This window comes from Microtus pennsylvanicus, chromosome 1 (genome assembly GCF_037038515.1).
Source record: "Microtus pennsylvanicus isolate mMicPen1 chromosome 1, mMicPen1.hap1, whole genome shotgun sequence".
NCBI classification, from domain to species: Eukaryota; Metazoa; Chordata; class Mammalia; order Rodentia; family Cricetidae; genus Microtus; species Microtus pennsylvanicus.
This window is the reverse complement of record NC_134579.1, coordinates 133019777-133045944: the sequence shown is the minus strand read 5'-3', so window position 1 is coordinate 133045944 and position 26168 is coordinate 133019777. Positions and strand designations below refer to the sequence as shown.

The window sequence follows — 26168 nt, the reverse complement described above, 5'->3', positions numbered from 1 at the left end:
TTTGAATATGAACATTTGTTTTAATTTGTATAAATAAGACAAAGTATTCTACTTAAATAAAAATTCATCTGGGTCTTCTTGTATAATACAGAATTCTTCCATGGGAGACTTCTGATTCGCAGGCCAGCAACTCTGCTCACATGTGTAAACGAGAATTGTTCCAAACTCCACAGCAAGACCTGAAAAATACCACATGCTCTAGATTCCAACAAAGAGAAAGTTAAAAGGTACATTCATGACGAGGTGAACACAGGTCACCATCCTTGGCTAAACAGTCAGATCAACCCATCCAGGGCTACACCTTACCCCTGCCTCAGAAAATAAAAACAAAGCCGGGCGATGGTGGCGCACGCCTTTAATCCCAGCACTTGGGAGACAGAGGCAGGTGGATCTCTGTGAGTTCGAGACCAGCCTGGTCTACAGAGCTAGTTCCAGGACAGGCTCCAAAACCACAGAGAAACCCTGTCTCGAAAAACCAAAAAAAAAAAAAAGAAAAACAAAAGTCAGTTTTACTGGTAACTGCTCATAAATAAACTTTACTTTAAAACAAAACCAAAAAAGCCACAACATGTCTCAGTAGGTAAAAGCTCGTGCTGCTCAAGTCAATGATCTGAGTTTAGATCCCCAGAACCCACCCACATGCAAAGCCAAGACAAGCCAGGCAGCGGTGGCAAACACCTTTAATCCCAGCACTTGGGAGGCAGGTGGATCTCTGTGAGTTCGAGGCCAGCCTGGTCTACAAACTGAGTTCTAGGGCAGCCATTGCTACACAGAGAAACCCTGTCTCGAAAGACACCACCACCACCACCAAAAAAAAGCTTTACAAGGCCAGGTCGGTATTCCTAGCACTCCTGGAGAACTGAGCCGGAGGTGGAGACACAAAGTCTCCAGTTCAGCCAGTCTGAGTACACAGCAAGCAGCAAATGACAAAGATCCTGCCTCACACAAGGTCAAAGGTGAGGAACAATAGCTGGGCTTGTCCTCTGACCTTTACATATGTGCCATGGTACTTGAGCACATTCACACAAGAACACATGTATGTACACATACAAATACATATTAAGAAAAAGGAGGTTCAAGGGGTGGTGATGGCACACGCCTTTAATCCCAACACTCAGGAGGCAGAGGCAGGTGGATCTCTATGATTAGAGGTCAACCTGACATGGCCCTTGTTGCTCTTGGAGAGCTCAGTTTGACTCCCAGCAACTTCGGGATGGCTCACAACTATGTGTAACTCCACTTTCAAGGGATATGACACCCTCTTCTTACCTCTGAGGGCACAGGCATGTATATGGGTTTGTTTTGGGTTTTTTTTTTTTTTTTTTTTTTTTTTTTTTTTTTGAGACAGGGTTTCTCTGTAGCTTTTTTGGAAGCCTGTCCTGGAACTAGCTCTTGTAGACCAGGCTGGCCTCGAACTCACTGAGATCCGCCTGCCTCTGCCTCCCAAGCACTGGGATTAAAGGTGTGCGCCACCACTGCCTGGCTAGGCATGAATATGGTATACATACACACATGCAGATGAAATAAAAAATAAATCTTAATGGGTCTGGAGAGATGGCTCAGTGGTTAAGAGCATTGCCTGCTCTTCTAAAGGTCCTGAGTTCAATTCCCAGCAACCACATGGTGGCTCACAACCATCTGTAATGAGGTCTGGTGCCCTTTTCTGGCCTTCAGGCACAACGCAGAAAGAATATTGTATACATAATAAATATTAAATAAAAATAAATCTTAAGAAAAAGAGAGAGGACTCAAATGACTACATTAAAAATGAAAAGTGGTGACGCTGCTATAAAATTTATGGAAATAAGATGATTCTGGACCAGGTAGTGGTGGCTCATGCCTTTAATCCCAGCTCTAATCCCAGCATTTGGGAGGCAGAGGCAGGCAGATCTTTGTAAATTCGAGGCCAGCTTGGTTTACAAAGCAAGTTCCAGGACAGGTAGTACTGTTAACATGGAGAAAACTTGTCCAGAAATTTAGACAGGATCTTCTTATTAGCCTGGTTAGCCTGAACTTACTACACAGAGCAGGCTAGGCCATCATACCTGGCCACTCATAGCCTCAGAGAGTTCACTCTTAATAATAAGAAACTGACTAATATATTACTTTATTATAAACTACATTTTTTATTTTACGTGTATGTACATGCACCACATGAATGCAGAGGCCCAGTGAAGTCAGAGAGAGCACCAGATCCCTTGGAACCGGAGTGAAGTCTGGGAACTAAACTAGGTCCTCTGCAAAAGCCACAAAGACTCTTAACCACTGAGTCATCTTTCCAGATCCAAACCACATTTTCCTTTTAAAAAATTTAAAAAAGGAATATAAAATGACAGAATAATTACATTTAGAAAGAATTTATTACTTCTATTATTATTATTACTTTGGTTTTTCAAGACAGGGTTTCTCTGTGTAACAGCCTTGGCTGTCTTAGAACTTGCTATGTAAACCAGGTTGGCCTCAAACTCAGAGAGAACCGCCTGTCTCTACTTTCTTAGTGCTGAATGCATGGTATATGATTACATGCCCAGCTTCTAATTTGTTTTTAGTTTTAAGTTTATTTTATCATTTCATGTATGGGAGATCTATCTGCCTTATGATATACATTTGTACAGTAACCTCAGAGGCTGGAAGAGGCATCAGATCCCCTGGAACTGGAGTTACAGGGAGCTGTGAGTCACCCCCTGTGTGCTGGGAGTTGAGTCTGGGTCCTCTGGAAGAGCAAATAGTGCTCTTAATCACTGAGCCATCTCTCCAGTCCCAACCCAACCCAAATTCATGTTCTTTCTGAAACAGTCAGTGTGCTGTCCAGGCTGTCCTCAAGCACAGTCCTGCCTCAGCTTCCCAAGTAGGGAGACTACAAGCATGTGGCTAGCTCCAGCTAAGCAGTTTGTGTAATGAGTCTGGTTATTGTGTGGCTGTCCCTGTGTCTGTGTAGTGTAGTGCACATGTGGAGGTCAGGGGACCACTCTGCAGAGGCACTTGTCTCCATCCACCCTTTTTATGGGTTTGGGGAGCCAACTCAGGGCATCAGGCTTGCACTGCATGTGATCTGCTAAATCATCGTGATGACCCTATTTTATTTTTACTTATTATTTGTGTGTGTGTGGGGGGGTGCTTGCATGCCACATACTCCATATAAAATCTGGAGGACAACTTTTGGGAATCAGTTCTCTCCTTCCACTGTGGGATTCAGAGAGCAAACTCAGGTTGTGGGGTATTTGGGACAAACTCCTTTAGCCACTGAGACATCAACTTTACCTTGAGCCATCTTGCTGGCCTCTAAGCAACTTTGTTAAATGACAGTAAATCTCATTATATAAAATTGGGTATTCTGGCACATACCTGCAACTCCAGCACTCTGAGGTAGACACAGGAGAATAGAAGTTTATGGTTATTCTCAGCTATCTGTCAAGTTCAAAGCCAGGGTGGGACACATGAAACTGTCTCAGAACAAACAACAAAAATGCCACTAACATCTGACTATATAACACTGTGATAAAAATATTAAGAGCAGCAGAGAAGAGCAGTGGCTGCTCCTCCTGAGGACGCAGCTCCAACTGCAGCACCCACAGGGCAGCTCACAACCTCTCCAACTCCAGGAAAACCAGGGCTCTCTTCTGGCCTTCTCAGGAACCAGGCACACATGTGGTGCACAGACATATTGGCAGACAACACACCCACACACATAAATATAAATATAAACATTTTTTAAAAAGTACAAATTAGCATGTTCAGTCTTAAATTACCAAAATGGTTATTGTTAGTGATAGTGTTAGAATTTTGCTGGATTATAAATTTCTCACCTTTTCTATAGATTCTACATTTAATAATTAAAGAAAGCCTTTCATTCAAGCATCATTTCACACTGAAGTCAGCAAAGGGCTTCTTACCTAGGTTAGGACTGCTGAGCATGCTGACCAGTGCTGGCATAAGCTGAAACTCAAACGTCCTCTGGCCTCCACAGCCACTGCAGGCTGGGACCTCAGAGACTTCCAGTGTGGGACAGGCCAAAAAGAGAGGCTCTCCACTCCACGAATACCTATGGCAAGGAAGGGAAGTCACGCATCAGAGGCACACACGCCAGCGACCAGCATCTGGGGCCACTGCACGGGATCAGAACTAACAGCAAGGAGAGCACATGGCAGAGCACCCCAGCAACTGCGTGGAGCAATCAAGGGAACTGAAGTCCTGTTAACACTTGGCACAATGCCACTGCAGGCCCCAAAGAGAGATGAGGTAGGGGTCACTGGACCCCTTTATAAATAAGTTACTCTTCCCAATGTGTTAAGTCTCCTTTTTCTGCTTTCCATATGTAATATTTTATTTTAGTTGAGATGGGGTCTCATTATGTAGACATTGGCCTGAGCTCACTCTGTAGACCAGACTGGACTGAATAGACCCACCTGCCTAATTATTACGTAGTTAAGCAACATGCATCCTGCTCCTGCAAGGAGGTCTGGAAAAAGTCCTCCTTGCTTAGGGGACTGAGGGGCTCTCAGATGATCATTTCAGCCTCATGGATATCCACTCTAATCTGGGAGGGCCATCTGTCCTCAGAGACTGCTCATCCAGGAGTCCAAGGTGACTACAGGTTTAGGACAATAACTTATCTTCAGCCTTGAGGGGTATGAGACCGGTTGGACAAGACACTTACAGGCTAGGATTTGAGCCCTGCCCTAATTACTCCATATTCTATCAGTCAGATTCTGGCTGAGCCATGCCCTGGTTCCATGCTGAGTACAAACTCAGAGGCAGGGTAGCTCTGCCTCACCTGGAAGACAGACGACACATGTCTGAAGGAAGAAAGGCTGTACTTGGAGCTCACTGAAGCAGATGGGAGCCACATATGGATACACTCTAACTACATCAGCAAAACCAGGCCTGTGAAGTAATCCAACACATCTACCTAACCTAGGAGGGACCTGAAATCCTCACCTGGACCCACACAGAGGACCATGGTGACCATGACCTGTTCCATGACTTCTTGGTATGTACTGCCAACTGCCCAGGGGCTCTGCTCAGCTCAGTCCCAGCTGCAGACAATGACCTACCGGAACTGCCCTCTCCCTCCTGTAGACCCACCCAGTCCTGTTCCTCAGCTCTATGGCCTCCTCTCCCTTGTCTCTGCAGTTTGGTCCAACCCTGAGACCTGGATTCAAGCCTGTGACTCTACACCTTGGCGAGCTGTCTCCAGAAGCTCACCAACTGGATCGGTAGCATCTTATCTATTTTCTTTTTATGTGCACTGGTGTTTTGCCATGGGTGTCGGGTCCCTGGAACTAGAGCAAAAGACAGTTGTCACGTGGGTGCTGAGAATTGAACCCAGGTACTCTGGAAGAACAGTCAGTGCTCTTAACCATTGAATCATCTCTCCAGCCCTGTTAGCATCATATCTAAACATATCAGTGACTTCACTGGTTCTCCATTAGCTCTCCACCTCTGCGTCCAGTGAGACCCTTCTGTAGCCACTGCATAACCCACACATTTATAGTTCTGTATATGAGCAAATACATATCGCATATATAATATATATATATATACATACATACATACACACGCATATGTAGGTACTGTGTGATATGGACCCTGAGCATCCATCTCATGATTAAGGCGAATCATCTTTCCCAACAGCCAGCTATCAAGGGAAATTGGTATTGCTTGGCTGACTAAAGGCAATATAATCCCCTCTTAAACATATTTAAAAAAAAAATAGGCATGGAGGCATGGAGTCATATACACAAAATCCCAACATTTGGAAGGCTGTGGGAGAAGAATCAGAAGTTCAAGGTCAGGACCATCAGGATAGCTCAGTAAGTAAGGGCACTTGCCACCATCCTAAAAACCTGAGTTTGATACCCCATTTAACAGCAAACAGAATTAAAGGAAAGACCCAACTAGATACACAGTTTAAGCCCTTTAACCCTAGGGCTGGAGACAGTTCAGTGGTTAAGGGTGTGTCCTGCTCTTCCAGAGGACCAGTGTTCAGTTCCCAGCACCCACATCAGATGCCTTTAACTCCAGCTCCAGGGTATCTTGACACCCTCTTCTGGCCTCTGAGAATAACTGTACACACACACATAGACACACATAGACACACATAGACACACACACACACACACACACACACACACAATGAATCTTAAAGAACAACATTCAAAGCAGGTTGAAAGTAAAAGCGTGAACAGAGGATAGGGCCTTGCTTGCCATTTCTGAGGTCTTGGGTTTGATTCCCAATGCACACAAAGTGGAGTCAGGGAGAACAGATAAAAATCAATTACACACAGATTCAATGCAATGCCCAGCAAAATTCTTCAAAGACCTCGAAAGAATGGTACTCAACTTCATACGGTAAAGCAAAACCCAGGATAGCCAAAACAATCCTGAACAATAAAATAACTTCTGGAGGCATCACAATCCCTGACTTCAAACTACAGCAGAGCTACAGTACTGAAAACAGCCTGGTATTGGCATAAGAACAGACAGGAGGACCAATGGAACCTAATAGAAGACACAGATATTAATCCATACATCTTCAAACACCTGATTTTTCACAAGGAAGCAAAAAATATCAAATGGAAAAAAAAAAGCATATTTAACAAGTGTTGTTGACATAACTGGATATCAACATGTAGAAGAATGAAAACAGACCCATATCTATCACCATGCACAAAACTCAAGTCCAAATGGATCAAAGACCTCAACATAAAGCCAGCCACACTGAACCTTATAGAAGAGAAAGTGGGAATTTTACTTGAACGCATTGGCACAGGGAACAACTTCCTAAATAGAACCCCAGCAGCACAGACACTGAGAGAAACAATTAATAAATGGGACCTCCTGAAACTGAAAAGCTTCTGAAAAGCAAAGGACATGGTCAACAAGACAAAATAACAGCCTACAGAATGGGAAAAGATCTTCACTAACCCCACATCAGACAGAGTCTGATCTCCAAAATATACAAAGAACTGAAGAAACTGGACACCAAAAAAACACATAATCCATTTCTTTTTTTAAAAAATGGAGTACAGACCTAAACAGAGAACCCTCCACAGAGGAATCTAAAATGGCTGAAAGACACTTAAGGAAATGTTCAACATCCTTAGTCATCAGAGAAATGCAAATCAAAACAACTCGGAGATTCCATCTTATACCTGAAAGAATGGCCAAGATCAAAAACACTGATGACAACTTATGTTGGAGAGGTTGTGGGGAAAAGGGAACACTTCTGCATTGCTGGTGGGAATGCAAAATGGTACAACCCTTTGGATGTCAGTGTGGCGATTTCTCAGAAAATTAGGAAACAATCTTCATCAAGACCCAGTAGGCCGGGCGGTGGTGGCGCACGCCTTTAATCCCAGCACTTGGGAGGCAGAGGCAGGCGGATCTCTCTGAGTTCGAGACCAGCCTGGTCTACAAGAGCTAGTTCCAGGACAGGCTCCAAAACCACAGAGAAACCCTGTCTCGAAAAACCAAAAAAAAAAAAAAAAAGACCCAGTAATACCACTTTTGGGTATCTATCCAAAGGATGCTCAATTGTGCCACAAGGGCATGTGCTCAACTATGTTCATAGCAGCTTTGTTTGTCATAGCCAGAACCTGGAAACAATCTAAATGTATCTCGACCAAAGAATGGATAAGGAAACTGTGGTACATTTACACAATGGAGTACTACACAACAGGAAAAATAACATCTTGAATTTTGCAGGAAAATGGATGGAGCTAGGAAACATTATTTTGAGTGAGGTAACACAGACACAGAAAGACAATTATCACATGTACTCACTCATAGGTAGTTTTTAAACATAAAGCAAAGAAAACCAGTGTACAAACCACAATCCCAGAGAACTTAGACAACAATGAGGACCCTAAGAGAGACTCACATAGCTCTAATCTACATGGGAAGTAGAAAGTAGAAAAAGACAAGATCTCCTGAGTAAATTGGGAGCATGGGGACCTTGGGGGAGGATTGAAGGGGGAGAGGAGAGGCAGAGAAAAATGTAGAGCTCAATAAATATCAATAAAAAAATAAGTATATAAAAAAATCAATTATGGGGCTGGAGAGATGGCTCAGCTGGCCCAATGGTTAAGAGCACTGACTACTCTTCCAGAGGACCTGAGTTCAATTCCCAGCACACACATGGCAGCCTACAACTGTCTGTAACTCCAAGATCTGACACCTTCACACAAACTGAGCAACATATATGCAGGCAATAAAAAAAATTAATTATACATGAACTGTTTACCTAGCATGTGTGCTGCTCGGGGCTAAACCCGGCACTGTGTGAATGGGACACGGTAATGCAGGCCTATACACTCCAGTGCTCTAGGGGTGGAAGCAGGGTGATCATATTAATTTTTAAAAATATTTATTTAATATGGATGTATGTTTTGCCTGCAAGTGAAATATGTGCACTACGTGTGCACCTGGAGCTTAGTGACAAGAAGGTGTCAGACGCCCTGGGACCAGAGAGTCACAGACAGCTGTGATCCACCATATGGATGCTGGAGACAAGCCCAGGTCCTTTACAAGAACAGCCAGTGCTCTTACCACTGAACCATCTCTCCAGCACAGGATTATATTTGAGGTCATTACTGGGATACATAGCAAGTTTGAGACCGGCCTATGCTATATAAAAACCTGTCTGAAAGAAAGAAAACAGAAGCAAACTTGAAGATCAATTACACAAAGACTCTGAAAGCCTGTACAGTTTCGTGGGTCAGGTAGCATCAGAATCATAGCAGCCCCCCAGTCACAGCAGCCCTAACTCATCAGACAAACAGTGTACATCCTTATACAGTATCCCAATGCATGGGGCAACACCTGACAGAACAACTGCACTCACATAAAGCCTGAGAGAACTTGGGAAGTAATTCTAGACAAAAAAGAACAGAGTTAAGCAAAGCTTATTGATAGCAGCACTTTCTCAAGTGGGCTCTGTTCGCTAGAAGCAAACGCGCCTCATTTAAGAGAGGCTTCCTGACTCAGCTTTAGCTGTAAAACCTTGCAGTTCTTTTAAGAGGCCCTGACATGAAACACTTAGATGGTGTTGATGAAAAGCCGACCACATGCTTTTTTGTTTTCAGCCATAGCAGGAAAAAAGCCGTGCCATTTTAAAATACTGGCTTTCTGGGCAATCCTGCCAATGCAAACTCTGATTCTTTCAGGCAGGAGGTCCTGCTACAGAGCTTTTGAGTGTGGTTTGTGAGCAGACTGTTGAAGCTTGCTTACTGGTAGGGACCATGAAATGCCATAGAGTTGTGGCAATAAACATGGCTACAGCTGGTACCTCCGCCATGAGGCTGAAATCTCAAAAAAAAAAAAAAAAATGGCTACCAGAGCCATGGAGTTAACCTTAGCCATATCACTTAGCAAATTAAAGACTCATCCCAACACTTCAGAGACAGAGGCAGGAAGACCTCTGTGAATTAAAGGTGTGGTGGCACATATACCTTAAATCCCAGCACTTGGGAGGCAGAGACAGGTGGATCTCTGTGAGTTCAAGAACAGCCTGGTCTACACAGTGAATTCCAGGACAAAGATACACAGAAACCCTGTCTCAAAAAGCCAAACATTAAAAATAAAAGAAATAGAGTTTAAAAATAAAGCCACGAGCTGGGCAGTGGTGGCGCACACCTTTAATCCCAGCACTCAGGAGGCAGAGGCAGGCGGATCTCTGTGAGTTCGAGACCAGCCTGGTCTACAAGCACTAGTTCCAGGACAGGCTCTAAAGCTACAGAGAAACCCTGTCTTGAAAACCCCCCCAAAAAAAGAAAAAAAATAAAGCCACGTAAAGATGCAAAACACACAGAGAATCTTAGACACTGTATGTTATTGAGTTCTCTTTAAATTGTTTAAAGATTTATTTATTTATTATGTATTCTGCCTCCATGTATGCCCACATGCCAGAAGAGGATACCAGATCTCGATACAGATGGTTGTGAGGCACCATGTGGTTGCTGGGAATTGAACTCAGTATCTCTGGAAGAACAGTCAGTGCTCTTAACCACCGAGCCATCTCTCCAGCCTCTCTTTAAATTGTTTAAATGCTGAGGAAGGAGCAACAGCTGCTAAAAGATATTTGTTTACAAGTGCTGTTAAATTAATCACAGATAGTTATTTTAAAAATACCTTGACTAGGGGCTGGAGAGATGGCTTAGTGGTTAAGAACATTGCTTGACCTTCCAAAGGTTCTAAGTTCAATTCCCAGCAACCACATGGTGGCTCACAACCATCTGTAATGAGGAGGTCTGGTGCCTTCTTCTAGCCTGCAGACATACACACAGACAGAATATTGTATACATAATAAATAAATAAGTATTTTTTTAAAAAAATACCTTGACTTCAAAATTGAATTCAAAAGATATGTTACTTTGGAGAAGACGTTTTGCTTTTGTTTCCACAGAAAATGAGAGGCTATGGATTCATTCTAAATTAAGAAAAATCAGGTTTAATCATGGAAGACAACCTGAGAAATCTCTGGTAGGAACAGATGGCTCAGATGTCTGAGCTCTACATCCAGAACAGATTCAAGACTGCTGCTTGACATGATCCAGCCTCACAAAATACTCCAGTCAGGACTTGATCATAATTCTAAATTTCTTTAGGTACCCATAAGATTATCAGTGCTCCCAACCAGCAGGAAGTAGCCTGGAAAACTACGCCCACATTCCCAAAAAATGGACTATGGATATTTTCCTTTGTTTAGAATGTTGGTTATAAGTTGTTATGGTTAATGATGAGGAGAAAAGCTAAACAAAGAATATTGGATTTAGAGTTCTGTTTTTTTTTTTTTTTAAAAAAGTGGGGGAAGTGCTGTGGGACATGGGTCTGTATCCTGTCAATTATATTTTAAATAAACCCTGATTGGCCAGTAGGTAAGCAGGAAGTATAGGTGGGACAACTAGACAGGAAGTAGAGGCAGGGTGACGAGAATAGGAGAATTCTGGAAAGAGGAAAACTTGGTCTGCAGTTCTGACCCAGCCACAGAAGAAGCAAGATGTGACTGCCTCGCTGAATAAGGTACCACACCATGTGGGTAACATAGAATAATGGGCTAATGTAAGTTCTTTTTTTTTTTTTTTTTTTTTAGTTTTTCGAGACAGGGTTTCTCTGTGGCTTTGGAGCCTGTCCTGGAACTAGCTCTGTTGACCAGGCTGGTCTCGAACTCACAGAGATCCACCTGCCTCTGCCTCCCGAGTGCTGGGATTAAAGGTGTGTGCCACCACCGCCCGGCGCTAATGTAAGTTCTAAGAGTTAACAAAAAGTCTGAGCTAATGAGCCAATCAGTTTATAGTTTAAAAAAAGAAAAAAAGAACAGAGAATTCAAATTCGGTTCCCAGCACCTACATGGAGCAGCTCACGATTATCTATCTCTTTTTGTAGTCTATGGAACCTAAAGTCACAGGCACAAACACATATACATATTAAAAATAATAAAAATACATTTTAAAGATGAGTGTCTCACTGTTGCGGAGGTGGCCAGGCGACCTTTACCCAGAGGAATCCCTGAGACTGTGGGTGCGGTGCGCGCTCGCCAGCAGGCTACCTCTACAGTAAAACAGAATAAAACATGTCATCTTTACCTCAGAATCTGTTCCTGGCAGGCTGCAATTCTCTTCATGAACTTGTAAAATGTTTGATCTCCATTTTTAATATTGGTCTTCTCATATTTTTCATCCCCATCACTGGAAGAACTAAAGAGAAAAGCAGAGACCATGTGAGACTATGAACGTCTGGAGAACCAGAGCATTTCCAAGAGGAAGCAAGGTGGTTTTCTTTCTCTATTTTGTTAATTACTGAGGGGGGTGGGGGCACAAGTGCACATGGGCCACAGCTCCTGCTGAGGTCAGAGGCCAACTTTCAAGAGTCTGTTCTTCCTCTTCAGTGCTCTGGTTCATGGCTTTTCTACATCTACTCTCTGGGGACCCACCAAAGCACGTGATGAAAGAACAGAAACCCCGCTACCCTTCCCAGCTCATAAATGAGAATCTGAAATGGCCTCAGAGTCTGAGGGAGCTCTGGAGTCAGAGCAGAGCCATGAAACAAGGAACATTGCTGCTAGCTCATCCTGCTGTTCTATAAAGACACATGATGAAGGCTGGGTGGTGGGGGGATACGTCTTTAATCCTAGCACTCAGGAGGCAGAGGCAGGTGGATCTCTGTGCCAGTCTGATGGAGGAAGGTCACTGGTTAAAAAATAAAGAAACTGCCTTGGCCCATTTTATTGATTAGAACATGGGTGGGTGGAGTAAACAGGACAGAATGCTGAGAGGAAGAGGAAGTGAGCTCAGAGACGCCATAGCTCTGCTCTCTGAGGCAGATGGTGATGCAGCCAGCCACCAGATCAGTCATGCTGAATCTTTCCTGGTAAGTGCACCTCGTGGTGCTACATAGATTATTAGAAATGGGTTAAGAGGCTGAAACTAATGGGCCAAGCAGTGTTTAAAAGAATACAGTTTGTGTGTTGTTATTTCGGGGCATAAGCTAGCCAGGCGGCCGGGGTGCAAGGGACGCAGCCCCGCCGCTCCTATTACAACACCAGTCTGGTCTACAGAGTAAGTTTTAGGACAGTCCAGGCTACACAGAGAAACCCTGTCTCAAAAAAAAAAAAAAAAAAAAAAAAAAGGCCAGCAACAGCACTGCTGTCAATTACAAAGACCAAGTTCAACTCTCAGAACCCATATGCTGAAAAAAGAGGAACAAGATGTCCTTGAATTTCACATGTGGCCACGGCAGCATATGCATGCCTGTTCATAAACATACATACACACACACACACACACACACTCCTTGTCAGGAATTTTAACAAAGGAAATCAAGAAAGAGGGCTGTGGATGTATCTCAGCTGGTAGAGCACTGTCCACCACCAGAGAAGCCTGGGTTCCGTCCCCAACACTGCATAAAACCTGATCTCTACACTCAGAAAGAGGAGGCAGAAGGATCAGGACACCAAGTGCTTTGAGGCCAACTTCATCTACATGAAATTCTGCCTCAAAATCAAGACAACAACAAGAAAATCAAAGCAGGCTGTAAGAGATGTCTCAGTGGGTTAAGGTGCTTGTTCCCTTTCCCAGATCCCACATGGTGGAAGAACAGCAGGTTCTCCTCCCATGTCCCCGACCTCTATGTGTGCACGCACACAAAAAAATGGGCCGAGGGCACAGCTCAGTCATAAGCTACTCATTTAACATTCTGTAGGCCCGAAGTTCAGTCCCTAGCACCCCCAAACAAAACACAAAACACACAAAAGAACGGAAAAGGAAGCTAGAGCCGGGCGGTGGTGGTGCATGCCTTTAATCCCAGCACTCAGGAGGCAGAGGCAGGCGGATCTCTGTGAGTTTGAGACCAGCCTGGTCTACAAGAGCTAGTTTCAGAACAGGCTCCAAAGCCACAGAGAAACCCTGTCTCGAAAAAAAAAAAAAAAAAACAGAGAGAGAGAAAAGGAAGCTAGAGAAATGGGGAGTGGTCGTTCATAAGCACCCACACTGCAAACCCATTTGCTCATCTGGGTTCAGGTCATGGGGGCATTCAGCTGCATGTCTGCAAGTTAATGCGGGTTGGCTGCCACGGTCAGCCCTGGAGGCCTGAGCCTGCTTTCCTCATCCAAAGACAGCAGAACAGGAGTCCAATCACATCCTTCTCTCTAGAACTCACCACAGGGAGCAAGACAGAAGGGAACCAACCGTGCAGCTTCCTGCCTGAAGCGCTCAATCATGGTAGCCAGTTCTCACCACAGGGAAAGCAGGTGCTCCAGGTCCACACCTTCTCTCCGCTGGTAGTCCTGCAGAAGACTGTGGGCATGGTCAAGACCCACAGAGTTGCCGTAGTCGTCCTCTTCGGCCACACAGATATAGTAGGGCTGGAACTGTGGCACGACAGTGTGGACGGGCGGCTCTTCCCCTGCGGGGGAAGGGTGAGTGACAGCCGGGGCAGTGTCCTGCAGGTGGAGAGCTTGGAGTTGCACAGCAGTCCAGTCTGCAGCTCGGACTCCACTCAATTCAGTTCCCAAATCCGCGGTGGGTGCTGGTGGAGGCGTCTCCTCGCTGTCGCTTCCCCAGTCCTGAGAGCCTTCACACCAGTGCTCAGCTGCCAGGCCGCTACCCTGCGTCTAGAAGAATATCCAATGGAAAGAGGCAACCACACTTAGATGGCTTCGTCTACACCTTCAGCCTCAGCACCAGTGAGCCTGCAGATCAGCCCCTTCCCTCATCTCACTACAACTCAACTTCCTGGATCCTAGCCACTCAAAAGCATCTTAAGACGGGGTATGGGTGACATCCATTTAATCGAAGCATTCTTGAGGCAGAAGCTGATGGAGCTCTGTGAGTTCCAGGCCAGCCTGAGGCCTAGAGTGAGACTCTGTCCCAAAACAAACACACAAAACCAAACTGTGGCAGAAGAAATGGTTAGTGGTTAAGATCATTTGCTGCTTTTCCAGAGGACCCAGGTTTGGGTGGCTTGCAAGTATCTCTAACTCCAGTTTCAGGGGATAAAATGTCACCTTCAGACCTCCAAAGACACCAGCTGTGCATGGGGTGCACACAGATTCATGCAAACACTGATACACATAAAATTAAATAAACAAACCTAAAAACAAACAAAAACAGAGGTGACTTAAAAACTGTCTTTTCTGGGCAATGTGGCACAATGATCAAGGTTTCTTCAATCTTCTGTTTCACGATATAGCTCTTCATGTATTCTAGGTACTAAGACAGGAAAAAACCTATGTTTCAGGGATTTTGTCTATGTTGTAATCTGATGTTCATTGGAATAGTGTGTTGGTTAAAGAGGTGGGGTTCACATACAGAACTTACTGGAGGACTCGAGAGAGGCTCCTGGGAAGAGGAGGCGGGGCCAGAAGCCACCACTGCTGGGGTGTTTTTGTGGTCGTTTATGCCTATCTCAGGTTTTTGTCCTTAATATCTGTCCCTGAGTTTTATTTTATAATAAATGGCAAAAGAGATCACTTTAAATGACATTTCCCAGACTCCTTAGCAGCTAAGATTTTGAATTAGATGTATGTGAGGGTTAGCTAGTCGGGTCCACTTAAGAGAGCCAGAAACTTGAAGAGAGCAATGCCGTGCCATGGTTACATGACTGGACATGGTGAAGAGAGCAATGCCGTGCCATGGTTACATGACTGGACATGGTGAAGAGAGCAATGCCGTGCCATGGTTACATGACTGGACATGGTGAAGAGAGCAATGCCGTGCCATGGTTACATGACTGGACATGGTGAAGAGAGCAATGCCGTGCCATGGTTACATGACTGGACATGGTGACTCACGTCAGCATGGGGCAGGCTGAGGCAGGATGACGGCCGTGGGGACACAGATTTCCAGGCTAGCCTGACCCTGCCTCCAAACACTAGAGAGAGAGAGAGAGAGAGAGAGAGAGAGAGAGAAAGGAAGCCAAAGTGAGCTGCTCTGAGAGCAAGGACAGCATACCAGGCTCTGTGACAGGGCAGCCACCATTTACCCATGTATCTCGATTGCCGGAGGCAGCCTAGCAGCTGGGCCGGTTCTGAGACGTACTTTCGGAAGTCATCATGGGACTTCTCCCCAGGCTATCAATTTGGCTAGTAAAGACTTCCAAATGTCTTGGTTTGATAGAATCAAATTATTTTTCTACTTTACACACAACCAAGTATGTGCCACACACATGCATGAATGTGTACACTCCCCTACATTTGTTCAAATGAGAAAAATTAGTAAACTACAATCTCAAGTGCAAACTAAAAAAAGTCACAAGGACTGGAGAGATGGCTTGGCAGTTAAGAGCACTGGCTGCTCTGCCAGAGGGCCACGTCGGGCAGCACAGGAGATAACTGTCTCCACAGACATCAGCACTGGCATACACATAGCCACACACATATATGTGTGACTGAAAAGAAAGTCTTTTTTAAAAAAAGCCACAAAAACCCGGGCGGTGGTGGCACTCGCCTTTAATCCCAGCACTCGGGAAGCAGAGGCAGGAGGATCTCTGTGAGTTCGAGGCCAACCTGGTCTCAAGAGCTAGTTCCAGAACAGGCTCCAAAGCTACAGAGAAACCGTCTTGAAAAACAAAAACAAAACAAAAAGCCACAAAACTATAAGAAAATAGGATTTAACCCTTCTGAAAGCCTTAACATTCATTCAGTTGCACTTTAAAAAGTAGGTTTAAAAGTTTTGTCTTGGGGCCTGGCGAGACCACTCAGCACATCCCTACATTACGTAGCTCTCAGACGCCGGTGACTCCAGCTCTGTGGATCTGACACCTCTTCTGAACGTCACAGGTAGACACACACACGCACGCACTCACGCACGCACGATTGGCCTCAAACGCGAGAGATTCGCCTGCTTCTGCCTCCTAAGTGGTGATATTAAATGCACGTATCACCACTTCATTAAACAGAAAATTTATTTTATGTGTATGCGTGTTTTCCCTTCGTGTGATTGTGTCCCTAGTGCATGCGTGCGTGTCTCCCTGGTGCCACTGAAGGTAGAAGACATTCCAATCCCTGAAACTGGAGTTACCGAAGATTTCAAGCAGCCGTGTGAATGCTGAAAAACGATTCTGGGTCCTCTGGAAGAGCAACAAGAGATCTGAGCTGCTCAACCACCTCTCTCCAGCCTCCAAAATAAACCTTTCTAAAAACTGTCCTAAATAGGGGGTGGTGACGCATTAACGATAACCACAGAAATAGGGAGGGATTTAGGCCAACCGGTTTCTGGCAGCTTGGGCTACAGAGGAGGAGACTGTGTCTCAAAAACAGACCAACAAAGGTCTGTTTCAAATTATAGAAAAGCACAGGGTGCCGATCGAGAAGCTTTACCTGGGCGGTCCGAGTCTCTTTCTCTGGCACTTGCAGGCACTGGGAGCGGAACACCTTCCAGCTTAGGGGCAAGACAGAGGCCGTGAGGGCTCCACCCTCCAGTCCAGCCCCACCTAGGCTGGCCCGACCCGGCCCGCCCCTCCTGGGCTCCAGGACCTCCCCGCCTACCTGCGCGTCCCGGCGTCGCCGCAGCCGGGGCGGGCACAGGCGAACACGTGCAGCAGCCGGTGGAACGGAGAGCCTTCCAGCGGGCAGTACACCTGCACGACGAGCGCGAGCGGCTGCGCGCAGCGGCCACACTGCGGCCCCGGAGCGGTAACGGCCGGTAGGGCGTCCTGAGGACGGAGCAGATGCTCAGACCCTGGGACTCACTCCGCTCCCTTCCCGCGGGACACCTCCCCTCGGGCCCCGCCGAGGCCTCGCGGCCATGCTCACCGGGACGCCGCCCAGCTTGCTAGCCGTCCAGGCGGCGGGCCCCTTGGGGCAGCCCTGGACCGCCGTGTCTCGAAGTCCCAGCAGTACTGGCTTCCGGGCGGCCGCCATGACGACCGGGCATCCACGTGACAGCACGAGCTACTGTGGCGGAAAGGGCGCGCTCTCTGCGCACGCGCGCCGCCAGGACGGCCCCGCCCCGACTCGAATAAGGCCGGCCGATTGGCTAAAGGGCGGATTCCATGGCTTGACAGACTGGTGCATGAATCCTAGGCTTGCAATCTCAGAGACAGCAGATTTTACTTCTGATATCCTGAGATAGGACCTACGAAAAAGTTTACCTGAAAATTAAACACTGGAGGCCGGATAATGGTATCAGCAGTCAACAAGAAACAGAACAAAAAGCCCTTAATTTTGAAAGACACACGTAAAACTGTGTACGGAAGACTGAGTTTAAGATTTCGAACATGCACACATGTGGATCTCAACTGCTCACAACTCCAGTTGGAGAGGATCTGTGGGTACCAGGAACGCACATGGTGTACGTGAAAAAAATTCCAATGATGATTTTGTTATAGTTAAATGACACATCAATAAACACACTTGAAAAACATGCTTTGCCAGGTAAGGGTGACTCACGCCTGCAATCCCAGCACTCTTGGACTTCATAGTGAAACTCAGGCCAGCCTTGGTGATGAGACTACCAGGAAAAACAAACAACAAAAAAACTCCCCCAGAGCCTGTGGTGTATTTTAAGACTTATACAATGCTGGGGAAGTGATTTTGCATCTGAACGGAGGACACACCGCCAGCCTCACAAGGATTGGCCTCAGCCCGTCCAGAGGCTGGAGATGAAATTAGCTCACTCCTTTGGTCAGTCTTGGCTTAGCACTCTACTAACATGGCAGACTTAAAGTGTAAGACTTTAAGACAATCCTGAAGCCATTTTTGACAATTCTGAATCCTCTCAGCCTCTGTGCCATAGTGCTTCCCCTCCTCCCCTGGGAACCAAGGACCTAACAGCTACACTCGCACGTACTCAGTTCCTGAACAATTACCCATATACGTATGTTTTGATTCAGTCCCCTGGGAAATGGGGTCAAAATGACCTCTTACCTCATCTGACCTGGCAACAGCTCTCCAGTCAATTATTGGTAATAGCCCTTTCAAATAAGCCAATCAGAATAGTCAAAGAACAACCCCCCCTTGCTTCTGTGGCCCCTTTAAAAGTAGACTGTACCAGCTATTCAAGATCCCTCGGCTTCCCGAATGCTGGGGGACCCTGTCATGACAGAATTAATAAAATCCTCATGCTTTTGCATCAGCTGTGGTGTGTGAGGTGGTCCCTGGGGGCGACTCCTTCTCGGTGTTTGGATGCTAGAGTCCAGCAAAAGGCTCTGTGAAGTCTGACCGACAGTGATGCTCACTTCAGGTTGAATCTGCAAATTTGGATGGCTTGGTCGGTGTTTTATCCCACCTAGCATTTCCCAAGGTGTAGTGTGTGTGTGTGTGTGCTGATTTTAGAGATATATAAATTTTTATATATAAAAATTTAAAATATATAATTATATAAATTTGTAATTTGTGTGAATGTGTAGCTATGTCCATCTGTGCGTGTGAGTGGAAATGCTTGAAGGCCTTAGATCCCCTGTGGTAGCTGGAACAGAGATTGGGTCCTCTGCAAGAGCAGTATGTGGTCTAAACCACTGAGCCATCTCTCAGATCTCAAGGGGTGTAATATTTAAGTTGGGGGCATCACCCCAGTCCTCTAACACCCCTGTGTCCAAGAAGTCTGGGATGATTGGAAGCCCCTGACCTGGGAGTTGCCCAGGTCCGGACTCCAACTCCCAGTCTGCCAAGTGTTGACCTTCTCCCCCGGGGTCAGAACCACTCCCATGAGCTATTTAGGCTGGAGAAAGGAATGCATGGTTTTTGGGGTTTGTGTGGGTCCTCCCCTTTGTCTCTCTCCCTCGCCATGCTCCCCGCCACCAGAGTGCAGCATTTATTAAACACGGGCATTTTAATTTGGTCTAATCTGGTCTAATTGGAGTTGTGTCAGCAGAGTGGCTTTTCTTAAACCAAACAAGGGGTATTTTTGAAATCCATGTAACAGACAGACAAAATTCTGGTTCTGGCCAGCCCAATATTTGTTTTTTATTACTGTGAAAAACCAACTTAACGAAGTTGACTTTTCTTTGGCTCGTGCATTTCAGACTATGGTATGCTGGTCAGCGCTGTTCATTTAGCATAGTGTAGAACCATCTACAGGAAGCCTCAGGCTAGGAATTGCGTACATCAGGGGGGTTGGTGCTACCTGTGACTGCCTTGCTTTATAACTGAAGCAGGGAGCCCAAGCCCCTTGTGGGATGGAGCAGGCCAGCAAGCAATTCCTCTATGGTTCCTACTAGGATTTCTCTCAATGATGGTTCGTGACCGGAATGGATAAGCCGAGTAGCACATGTGGGTTCCACTGCTTGGAGAACACTATGGCAGTGTGGGACCATCAAAGGTGGCAGCCAGGATGCAGAGAAAGAAGTTAGCAGCAAAATCTCTTCAAGTCACTGTTAGGGTCCAAGAAGAAAAAACCCCAAGTAGACCAACAACCACGCATGCAATAACAAGAGTGTTTTACTGATTTTAATGTTGAGGTGGCAATAGAGCGACCCCAAAGAAGGTCACAAGCTCCCTTTAAGTGGAGTTAGGGGAATTCCAGAGAGGGGGGATTAATCTGGGGCTGATTGGTGGAGGAAAGATTAGAATGGGGTCTGATTGGTGGAAGGTCCTAGCGGTTAGGGACCTCCCAACAGCAGGGTGGGGAAAGCTATCTTTAGCCTGCAGAAGTCTGGGGGCATCTGCTGAGCTAGCAGAAGGGCTTTGGGGCCTGCTGATCCAGCAGAAGGGCTTGTGGGGGTGCTTGCAGATTGTCACCTGTAAGTTGTGGTTTTTCATGAGACCTGCTTGATCAGCTCTGTCCCATTCTAGTGAAGTAAAACTAAGGTCTGGTCTCCATCAGGGCTCTGATCTGCTGCCACCCTCCCCGACTCCAGCCTTTTCAGTATCCTCTCCCCCTGGGAGGCAGTGTTCTCCAAGCCCCACCTTCTGCTTCTACCACTTTCCAATAGCGCCACCTGCTGGACAGGAAACCCTTACTACCCCAACCTTGGGAAAATTGAAACCCAAACCACACAAGCCATCCTCCAGCAGTGACTGGCCTCCCCTGAACGTCCAGAACCCGTTTACCTCATCACAAGTCATATCTGTATGTGCACAGGATAGAATGGACCCAAGTCACCGAGCTACATCTGAGACCCTCCTAACTATCACCCTGTTTTTTGAGACAGGTTTGCACTGTTCAGCCAGACAAACCCAGAACTTGTTCACCAGCAAAGGCTAGCCTCAAATACGCTGCGGTACCATTTAATAATCTCATTACTGGGTGTATGTTGGGTTGGGGATAGAGGTGCATGCCAGCACATGTAGAGGTCAGAGGACAATTTCGGGGTCAGTTCACTACTTCCACGTTTATATGGGTTTCACGGATTGCATTCGGATGATCAAACATGTGCCAAGTGTTCTTATTCACTGGCCCACAATAACATGAAGTGATTTGACTGTTAAGTCAATCCCACACCAAAGACTCGCCAGACAGCCAGGATGTGACAGTAATGCCCAGCTAAAACTATCTTGAGGGCTTTAAGCGATGCCTCCGCAGTCAAAAGAGCACTTGTTGCTCTTGCAGAGGCCCGAGTTCTGCTCTCAGCACTCCGTCTGGGCGGCTCACAACGAATCAGCGAATCTCCAGCGGATCTGATGCTCTGTCCTGGCCTCCATCAGCACCAGCACTCACTTGTACACTCACACAGACATAAACACAGGTTTTTACAAGTTGAATCTGATGAGGTGGCTCAGTGACTAAAGGAACTTGGTATCAAGCAGAATGACCCGAGTTCGATTCCCAGACAGGTGAAAGTTGATCACTGACCTCCACACATGCGCATACATTCACACACTAAATAAATATATAATTTAAAGAGAGTCTATCCCAGGGAGGGGCTGGACAGATGGCTCAGAGGTTAAGAGCACTGACTGCTGTTCCAGAGTACCTGAGTTCAATTCCCAGCAAACACTTGGTGGCTCACAAGCACCTGTGATGAGATCTGGTGCCCTCTTCTGGGCAAAAGGCACACATGCAGGCAGAACACTGCATACATAATAAATAAATCCTAGAAAAAACCCTCGAATCCCCAGGTTTTGACACCAAAACAATAAGCAAACAAAAACCTAGTCAGTGGGCAGAAAGGTTTCCAGGCCTCCAATCCAAGGTGAGGAGTGGAAGGTGAAGATGAGACTGGAGGCCAAGTTGCCCTCCGACTACACTGCAGATCCCTGTCCCCTCCACTGTGGATCTGTTCTCCACTGAGTCAAGAGCCAACCAGGGCACGAGCCAGGTCTCCCACAGCCGACAGCCAAAGCACCACCTCAGGAAACTTAAGAGGCTCAATGCACGCCTCCTCTATAGCATCTTTATTCTAGATGGGATGTTAACATGGGTGAGAACGATCAGATGCATCAAAGCACTTCAGCCTGCTTCAACAGGGTGGGTAGACGGCAACTCCACACAAGTCTCCCCAAAGCCTTGAAGTCCAAGCTCACGACTGGAGGTGTGCTCTGGGCAGGGAGGGGCAGGACCATGCAGTGCATACAGTGAAGAGGGACAAGGACTCGTCAACAGGGCTGTGGCTGACTTTATTCTATTTTGATGTCCCGCTGCTGCTTGATGAAGCTGATCAGCCCATTCGTGGAGGAATCGTGCGAGGTCACGGCAGAGCTGCCCTCCAGCTCAGGCTCGATTTTCTTGGCCAGCTGTTTCCCCAGCTCCACACTGCCAGGGAAGGGTGGAAGAGGAGAATGAGCCAAGTTCCAGAGCCAACCCAAGGACACAACAGACCCTTCCTGAGCAACTCACCCCCACTGGTCGAAGCTGTTGATGTCCCAGATGATGCCCTGAACGAAGATCTTGTGTTCATACATGGCTGCAGAGGAAGGAGTGGCGGGTGTCCATGAGGGCCTGCCCTCCCTCCTTCCCTCCCTCCCTCCCCATCCAACTGATACCAAGCCTGTCAGTCCCATCCTCGCCCCACTCACCAATCAAGGCTCCCAGAATGAATGGTGTGAGCTTGGTGAACACAATCGAATTGGTTGGGCGATTTCCTTCAAACACCTGAAGGAAATAAGACACGTGCAGAGTGAGAGGCTCTGGAGGACTCAGGCCTAAGTGGGATATCTGTGCACACCCTCCAAAGGCTCAGGGAGCTCCACCCAAGAGGGGCTGGGAAGACTCTGAGAGCCTTCCAGACACAACAGAGCTGTTAGAAACTCACGTGGACTGTGACAAGGTGCACAAGTCCAAACCTAGTGACAATCCCACACAGGAGAAGTAGACACAAAGTCACACCTCTAACCAAGAAGCTATCTGCAAATGCTAGTGACTGGGAACATCAGTTTTATTCAACAGAGTACCCCTGGGTCTATCAACCACATTCCAGGCCAGGATGCAGACCAAGGAACTGCTGGTCGATACAAAGCAGGCTCCATGTCTTTTTGTTCATTTGCTTCTTAGGCTTTGCTGTTGGCTTTTTTTTTTTCTTCTTTTAAGAAAAAGAATATGAAGTTGGATGGGTAGGTGGGTCTGGGAGGAGTTGGGGGAGGAGAAAGAACATTGCTAACATATTGTGTCTGGGGGAAGAAAAGGTTTTGAGAGGAAAGTCACACTGCCCCAAAGGTTGGGACAATTAAATCTGGGAGAACAGACCCTCCCCTATGTGGGACAACCAAATCAAATCTGGGAGAACAGACCCTCCCCTATGTGGGACAACCAAATCATACCAAGAGCCCCTACCCTGGCCCCTCAATGCCACCCCTAGAGCTCCTGCATGTCACCCGAAAGCTGAAGTTCACAAACAAGGCTGACCTTGTGTGGCAAGAGCTTCTCCAGGTCCTCTGGGCTCTTTCCTGCAGCCTGGAGTTCCTTCTTAGCCTCTTCGAGTGACTTTCCCTTCATCAGGGCCTCAGTCTGGGCCAAGAAGTTGGCCAGGAGGATCTGCAGAGAGACACACAGTTACAGTCGCCAGTACGGCCAGAGTCCACTTCTCAGGTGGGGGTAGTTCCAACATGGTCCACTCACTCAGAGTGCAGTTGGGGTGCGGAAGGAGGGCACATCTGATAACAAGAGGGCCGGGAACAATGCTAACTAGCCCTTTTCCTTTTAAGGGAGGTATTAATTGGGGACGGACCCCAAGAGCCAATCCTTTCTTGAAATCTGAGACAGGTTTTTGCTCAAGTTACTCAGGCTGCCCTGAACTGGGATCCTCCTGTGGCATCTTGGCCTCCTGAATAGCTGTGATCACAGGTGTGTGCCACCTTGCCAAGCTTCCCAACACAATATTCAGTCCTTGCCAAGGTGTCATGCTAATGACTGTCTTTTAAGACTTTAAGAGAGAGAGGTGCCAGCTGGAGGTGGCATATGCCTTTAATAGGGAGGCAGAGGAGAGAAGTTTTGTGAGCCAGCCTGGTCTACACAATGAATTCCAGGACAGCCAGAGGTACACAGAGAGATGCTGCCTCAAAACAAACAAACAAACACCAAAACCAAAAAAGGGAGAGGCACTGACACCCCCCTTTCTTTCTTTTCTTTCTTTCTTTCTTTCTTTCTTTCTTTCTTTCTTTCTTTCTTTCTTTCTTTCTTTCTTTCTTTCTCTTTCTTCCTTTTTTTTTTTTTCCCTCAAGACAGGGTTTCCCTCTGTCACTTTGGAGTCTGGAACTCACTCTGTAGACCAGGCTCGCCTTGAACTCACAGAGATCCACCTGCCTCTGCCAACGTGCTGGGATTAAAGGAACGCGCCGCCACCACCCAGTAGCACTCCCTTTTCTGGTTGAATTAAGTCAACAGTGCCGCATCACAGAAGTGTAGCCTGGGATGTGCTGGCACATGCCTGGAATACCCACACTCAGGAGCCAGGAGACTGAGATTTAAGGCCAGTCTGGGATGTATTGTATGACCCTGTTGCAAAATAATAAACAAAGACACTTAGCTGCCAGTAAGGAACCAGATGTTGGTTCTCCACAGAGTGGGAGATTCTGCAGAAGCCTGAATGAAGAGTCTGGCTGTACCCTAACTGTTAACTCAACATAGCCTAAAGTCATCCAAGATAGGAGTTTCAACTGAGACACTGCCCAGATCAGACTGGCCTTGGGGGGATTTTCATGACTGTGAAATGATGGAGGAAGGCCCACCCCACCGTGGGTAGGACTGTCCCTAGATAGCTGGCTCTGGACTGGATGAGAAAACTAGCTAGGCATGAACCTGAGAGCAAGTCATCAAACAGCATTCACCCGCAGTTTCCTGTTGTGGAATATTTAACTGGGTAAAGATGTGTTACATTTGTCATGCTGCAGAATATGACTGTCGCTGTGTAAAGGTTTGTTACATTTGTCTCTGCTGCATTTGTTTAACATGTAAAGATGTGTTACACTTGTTTGTGCTGCATCTGTTTAATTATGTAAAGATGGGTTACATTTGTTTCACCTTGCCTGCCTAAGGCACCTGATTGGTCTAATAAAGAACTGAACTGCCAGAAAGAGAATAAAGAGGAAGAGAAAGCTAGAGGGAGGACGGAAACAAGAGAAGAGAAGGAGGGATGCACCCGGGGCAGGAAAGCAGGCAGACACCAGCCAGTCAGACACAGAGAAGCAGTGAAAGGAGGACATAAAGAAGAAAGAAAGGTAAAAGCCCAGAGGCAAAAGGTAGATAAAGAGAAACTGCTTAATTTAAGTTAAAAGAGCTAGCAGGAAACAAACCTAAGCTTGGCCCAGCATTCAAAACTAAGTCTCCATGTCAGGACTTGGGAGCTGGTTGGTAGCCTAAAAGAAAAAGCCTGCTCCACGTAGTGGTTTCGGCTTCAAGCTCTCGCCCTGGTTTCCTCCAGTCATGGACTGCAGCCTGTAAGCTGAAACAACCCTTCCATCCCCCAGCGTTGCTCTTGTCTAGAGGCCTCTTAACAGTAGCAGAGACGGAAGGAACTAATACAGGTTAACACCTTTTAGGAGGTAGGAACCCAACCCTGACTGCTGCTGGGCTTCTGATTCTGGGAACTGAGATAACAGACTGTGTTTTAAGAGAGTAAATTTGAAGCTAACCTCTGAGCAGGGCAAAGCTGCAGGAGGGCGGTCTCAGGAGCCTGAGAAGGATGGGGAGGGCCCAGACAGGCTTCTTACCTTGTGATGCAGACCTTTCCGTATGGGGTGCTGGGTCTGGACGGGGATGAGGAAATCACAGGGTATCATCTTGGTGCCTGTTAAGGGCACAGTGGTCATCCATACAACCTCAGCCATGGGAGCTATCCAAGCAGCCTATAGAAGGTACTGCCCGAAAAGGGAGGTCCCTGCTACCCCAGCCTCATCCGGCCAGGAACCACACCCACTTGTCCAGGACAAACGGGCCCTACCTTGGTGGATAAGCTGGTAGAATGCATGTTGGCCATTGGTCCCTGGCTCCCCCCACACAATGGGGCCTGTCTGGTGGTCTACCCGGACACCGGACTTGGTGACATACTTCCCATTGGACTCCATGTCGCCCTGGAATGAGGACAGAAACTCAACCCTCTACCTGCAAAATTCCCCTTTTATAAACTGTGTCTGGATCCTTCCTGGGGTGCCTCAGTTTCATATGGGAAGCCTGTAAATGTGGGTCCTCAGGCTCCTGAGCTTTCTGGCTTAGACCACCAGGAGAAGATGGATCAGGAGGAGGAAGACTCTCTTTAAAAACAAAATTTGTTATTCCTCTAGATAGCCTGAGGTAACTCAGGAAAATGGCTCACTGTTCTCTTAATCCAGAAAATCTTTCAAAATCACGCAATTTGAG

At 46.7% G+C, this 26168-nt stretch overlaps 2 protein-coding genes across 2 annotated transcripts in view; both read right to left on the bottom strand.

The window, feature by feature from the left end:
- Window positions 1–17386, bottom strand: Pdcd2l (programmed cell death 2 like). Its single transcript, XM_075984660.1, has 7 exons — window positions 17252–17386; window positions 16985–17151; window positions 16817–16877; window positions 13734–14110; window positions 11586–11696; window positions 3894–4042; window positions 1–179 (listed from the first exon to the last, which is right to left on the bottom strand). Exons 1-7 carry the CDS (start codon window positions 17357–17359, stop codon window positions 49–51), a joined length of 1104 nt encoding a protein of 367 aa, XP_075840775.1. The 5' UTR covers window positions 17360–17386; the 3' UTR covers window positions 1–48.
- A 4350-nt stretch (window positions 17387–21736) lies between these two features.
- The window catches only part of Gpi (glucose-6-phosphate isomerase), a 28492-nt gene continuing 24060 nt past the window's right edge, over window positions 21737–26168 (bottom strand). The window contains exons 13-18 of the mRNA XM_075984655.1: window positions 25753–25882; window positions 25523–25599; window positions 23220–23348; window positions 22394–22469; window positions 22215–22281; window positions 21737–22130 (exon numbers count right to left, since the gene is read on the bottom strand). Coding sequence (XP_075840770.1) covers window positions 21995–22130; window positions 22215–22281; window positions 22394–22469; window positions 23220–23348; window positions 25523–25599; window positions 25753–25882 — 615 coding nt within the window. The 3' untranslated portion in view covers window positions 21737–21994. The remainder of the gene's footprint in view (window positions 22131–22214; window positions 22282–22393; window positions 22470–23219; window positions 23349–25522; window positions 25600–25752; window positions 25883–26168) is intronic.